Below are 5,421 nucleotides of genomic sequence, written 5' to 3'. Positions count from 1 at the left end.
GGGCTTGTGTAGTTTTTGTTTTCAACTTTTTTTTTTCAAGATTTTATGAAAAAAAGGTGAAAATAGAAAATTAAGACAGAAAACTGGATTTATATTGTTTCTGCTTTCATCTTTACAAATTACAAAAAGTTAAAAATAGAAAAGCAAACAAGCCCCTCCCCAATAAATTTTACAAGGACGAATATGAGGGTTCATTCTATAATGAAAAGAGACAAATGCAAAATAATGTGGGAGGAGAATTAGGAATCGAACTTTACATCATAAAAGAGCTGGATATATGTCACCTAATTTTCATCTAAGACAATGTGGTGGCATTCAAAACAACCTTAAAACCTGCACAACTCACACTGATAAACTTACCATTCCATGGTCTGTAACAATTGCTGAGATATAATCTGAAGGAGTGACATCAAACCTATCAATCAAAATAAAATCAGTATCTCATTTTTCATGGGCTGTTCACACAAACGTAAAATCTAAAGCTTACATCAAATTCAAAATCTGCAAATTGTCTTCACTGGTCCAATTGTCTAGATAATTTACATTCATTCTTCCAGGAACCGTGGCAACAGCATTGGGATCACCTGCAAGCAATTTGAAGTTTTCTCAAATTGACAGCTTCATTTCACAAAAAGTGAATTTTTTCGCTTGGCAGAACATGAAAGGAATAGAAGTGGGTTGAAGATAATTTATATAAAATGCATGACAGCTGACACAAGGATAGCAGTAGATACAAATTTCTATCCCAATCCCTCCTCTAAATATCAAGATACGCTGAAGTGAAAATGCAAAGCCAACAAACTGATGCTATTAAACTTACCTAGTTCATTGGAACATATTGAATCAAGTTGGACTCTTTCGTGAAACTTATAAGCTTCACAACAGACCAATACAGGAACATGAAATGCATGAGCCACCATAGCAACACATGCAGTCCCAATTCTTGAATATACAGTTCCATTAGATAGAACAGCAGAAGCTCCCAGAAAAACTCGTGTGACTTCATGCATGACATAAGAAACACCATTTATTAGAGTATATGTACAATCGACTCCCTTTGCCAACAACCTACGGATTAAGGCCTGACTTTGAAGCTTTGGTCGCGAATCTACCACCACAACACGGAACTGTTTCCCAAGCTCATGAGCATATAAAAGAATCATCTCCACAACAGATGATGATCCATATATTAGAAGAACATCTCCATCCCTAACCTTTGTAGCAGCATGTCCAACTATCACCTTAGCAGCAAGAATTATTTTCTCATTTATGAATCGATCAATATCAGAATAAAGAGTTGCTTTTGCCTCAGATTCAGAATGACTTAAAGGCAACTTGGCAATACGACTCTTTACAAATCTAATTGCATTTCCCATGCTAATAGAAAGAGGCCTGCATTCAGTGAAAAATGAAACATAACTACCAATTTTTGCAGTTAAGTCCCTAACAAGAGCTTTTTCAGGAGGAGTAGAGTAGTCTCTGATTGCTTCTTGAAAGGCTCTGAGCATTTCAATACAACGAGCATTATCACCAGATGTACCTCCTGCCAAGTAACGCAATCCAACCTGAAAATTGAATAAGCCAGTGAGTAACATATCTATATTTGCCATTTAAAAGTTCATTTCAAAGCATGGATACATGCATGTAAAAAATTGCTTCAAATGGAATTGACATATTTCCCCTTGCATGGGAAGAGGGAATAATATTGATCCAGGTTCCAGCTCAAAAGACAATACATAAGAAAAGGGCAAACTACATGATCTGCAGCATTGAACACCTCTAACAGACTTTGTCAGTGAAAACATGACAAATCAAGAAATGTTGTGTTTCATATCTCCTAATCTCAAGGGAGACAAATATAATTTAGAGTTAAAACAGAAACAAAAAAATCCATATCTAGTTGATCGTATAGGATGCCTCTTTGCACTCATGAACATATGAACATGTAAAGTTATAAATTCAAACAAAGGGCAAACTTTAAATTAATATATTTATTTCATAAAAGTTTTTTAAAACAACATTTTTGTAACCACTGAACGGTTTAAATTAAATATTTGTTTTCATCAAAGTTTTAGAAAAAAATTTGTAACTATCGCAAACATAATATTAAACACAACTAACAAATACAATAATATCAAGGGGAATGGATATTTGAAATAAGAATAATTAATTTAAGACACAGCAAAGCAATTGCATTTAACAACGAAATATACACAATATAGAATGAAAAGAGAAGTTAGTTCTAATGTTGATATTTATGCTCAGATCACATATTTAACTAGTAATATCAACAAATAGATTCCAAGAATATTAATTTGAACCAACCTTATGAAACTCCAAAAGAGTACCTTGAACACAGAAGGATGCACTGAATCAATTTGGAAAAGCTTTGATTCAAGCTTAGGAAGCTGAGAACCATATTCGTATTGAGGCAAATGACGAAATAATTCAACTCTGTTTACAGCTTCAGTTTGATTGACTAATGCACGCCTTTTGGCCTTTTCAACTCTACTTTTGTCGTCAAATTGCATACGTGGAGGAGGAACATCTTTTTTCCTCTCTTTCTCCCAAGAACGACCACCTGATTTCTTGTCAGCAGCTGTCGAAGATGTTACAGGAGGTCCATCTTTCTTCCCGGAAGACTGCTTCACACCTTTACCAGGTTCTGCTCTGCCATCAGCTGGATACAGAACAACTATCAAAAGCATAAGCAGAGCCTACAGGAGCCACATGAAGGTCATAGAATACATGAATAAGCAACTAACAAATTTAACTATCTGATATATTTGGCCTATTTAAACATGAAACCCCAAATTTTTTCTTTCAGTCAAAACAAGTTAATCAAATTTCAACAGTCTTCCAGTTTTAAAAAATTTAGAAAGAAATAATTGAGAGCTAAAAACTGATGCTTCTAAGAAAGTAGCAAGCATAAAAAGCCCCCAGGGTTGCTCAAAGCAAGAGTTTACCTAGGTTTACAATTCAAAAACTATGCAAGGGCACAAAACTAGTGAAAACTGTGAAGCAACAATTATTTTAAACCATGCCTCTCATTTAAAAACCAATTAACAGAACAAGAACACTGACAGTTTTCAAAATTTAGAATAAAAGACGAGCTAAAATTTAAACTTCATAGTAGTATACATAAATCAAATAAATTCTGAAATATTCAGGAAAAGAAAATGCAAAATTGTCAACAAAATTTTCAATGACTACAACGACCTTTAGAAGTAGCTTTTGCAGCTCTTTGTGCCTCCTGCAAGGCTCGTCTCTCAGCCTTCGTAGTGTTTGCCTTAACTGGCTTCGAAATTGAGGGCACATCGTTGCGTTCTTCTTTGGCAGTTCCTTCCATCCTTTCTGCTATGAATATTATGCTTTCGTCATTAACATGTTAAAGAATAACAAATAACTATATCTAGAATCAGTCATTTATCAGAAGAAGCAAATGCAGCTTATTCAACATCATCAAAATCGCTCAAATTTATTTGTAATTGCTACATGTCATCGCCTATTTTGAATTAAAGAAAATGAAAGTTTAATGTAGCATCGTTATTACTACCGGTGGTTCCGGCTATAGCTCCGGCTCTGGATCCGGCTACATTTTTCGAATTCACACTCCCGGTTAAACAATTCTCCGAGGAATTTTCCAGAGGCTTCGCCGGCAAATCGAACTCTGTGACGGCAAAACTCGATTCGCTGCGAAGGAACCAGCCGGAGGAATCCTCGGAGAATTCTCCGTCGCCATCGCGATACTCGGAAGTAGGCGTGGACGCCGCTGATGGCGAGGTTCCGAGCAGCGCCAGGGAAGGGTTGTAACTCCCAATCGGAATTCGATCTCCCGGGAACTGACGCCGGAACCCTATCTCCGGAACAGGAACGGCGGCGGTTCTCTCGGAGAGAAGACGTGGCGGGGGCACAGTAAGCGGATATTGGGATTGGTTCGGGTCGGGTTCGAAACCGACGCGCCTGAATTTGGGGTCCATGGAAGTCGAGAGGGTGTCTGTATGGGATTCAATTCAATTCTGGTTATGGAAATTTTAATTAGGGTTTCATGATATTGATTGGCGTAATTTTTGGTGATTGCGATTAAGATTGGCGTGTGAATAGGATTTTGTTCGTCGAGTGTGGCAATTCAGTAACTAGTTACTACTAACTACCACGACTTCACGCGAGTCAGGTCAACCAGATCTGGAAAGTAACGCGGGAAAACAAGATTAATGTGATTACTGAAAATTTTATTGTTAATGTATTAAAAATATGTCATATATTAGGCTATCTTAAAAAATATAATTAAATTATAGAATTTAATTTTAATAAATTATAAATTATTAGCGTAATAAATAAAAAATAAATAAAAAGAAACTATTCTAAGCTCTGGTAATTTCCAAAAAAAAAAAAGACTCAATCTCCATTTAGTGAAGAATTCTCTTTAATTGGCTTCAGCACAATTATATTAAGAATCAATTCAATTTTCATGCTTAAATATTATCATTTATGCACAATGAAAACTTTAATGCAATCATAGCATTTCAAAGACATCAGGTATATTACATCTGTGGATTAGATTTTCTACAGATACCAAACCAAAGTTCCATCTCTAGTAATGTCTATAGTAACAAATAAAAATCATAAACAATTAAAAATTGACTACCATCTCCAACCCCTCTTTGGATCCACACCTTGCAGTTCTAGAACAGGCTTGCTATCAAGAAAATCATCAAATTCATCATCCAGTTCTTCGTTCTTTCCATCATCATTAACCCTATCATTTAAGCCCTCATCATTGTCACTTTAGTTAACAAAATCCCAAGCAGCAAGCCTATGTGGAGCTTAATTAGTTTGAAGGTCTTTAGTAGGAAAAATGTAAGGCTAAATTATTTTTCAAGAGAAAGATGTCAAAATAAACTCTTGGTCAGAGTTATTGTGCTAATACAGAAATGCTTTGCGGAGAAATGCTTTGAAGAATTGTAACAATGAATTGCTACCTTACCCACTTACCCTCTTCTAGCTACCCATCACCACCAGTTAGCTGAACACCCAACAACTCAAGAAATTGACAAACCGTCAACCACTCAACGACGAGGACAGAGACGGCGAGTGAGGAGCAGAGAAGCATAGACCACCCAGCAAGACTGGTGAGGAGGCAGAGAAGCAGAAATGACGCACCGCGAGGAGTGGAACAGCGACGACCCACAGCGAGGAGCTGAGTAGCGACGACCGACAGCAAGGGGCGAAGAAGCAGTGACGGCGCACGCAGTGAAGAGAGACTGGGTTGAGACACGCAACGAAGGGAAGGGAACGACGACGGAGAAGGGGAATGTGGGGGTTGTGGGGGCTGCGGGTCTACGGTTCTTTTGATCTTAAAATTTCAAAGTTCAAAGTTTTAGATCGGAGAGGAAAGGGAGGATTGGGCTGCGTTGGGGA

The 5,421-nt window shown here is 37.1% G+C and overlaps 1 protein-coding gene across 8 annotated transcripts in view; it reads right to left on the bottom strand.

The window, feature by feature from the left end:
* LOC107623001 (translation initiation factor eIF-2B subunit delta) overlaps positions 1-5,421 on the bottom strand; it is a 7,877-nt gene extending 2,456 nt beyond the window's left edge. Inside the window, exons 1-6 of one of the 8 annotated variants that reach the window (XM_021114793.1) lie at positions 4,996-5,421; positions 3,220-3,354; positions 2,349-2,717; positions 821-1,565; positions 488-584; positions 361-415 (exon numbers count right to left, since the gene is read on the bottom strand). In XM_021114793.1, the coding sequence (XP_020970452.1) occupies positions 361-415; positions 488-584; positions 821-1,565; positions 2,349-2,717; positions 3,220-3,318 (1,365 nt within the window). In that variant the 5' untranslated portion in view covers positions 3,319-3,354; positions 4,996-5,421. Of the gene's footprint in view, positions 1-360; positions 416-487; positions 585-820; positions 1,566-2,348; positions 2,718-3,219; positions 3,358-3,556; positions 4,185-4,995 lie in introns of those variants that run through there. The other 7 variants (XM_021114790.1, XM_016325100.2, XM_016325101.2 and 4 more) reach the window with 7 other exon arrangements.

Source organism: Arachis ipaensis, chromosome B10 (genome assembly GCF_000816755.2).
Source record: "Arachis ipaensis cultivar K30076 chromosome B10, Araip1.1, whole genome shotgun sequence".
NCBI lineage: Eukaryota > Viridiplantae > Streptophyta > Magnoliopsida > Fabales > Fabaceae > Arachis > Arachis ipaensis.
The sequence above is the reverse complement of the archived record's forward strand: the minus strand, read 5'-3'. Positions and strand labels throughout refer to the sequence as shown.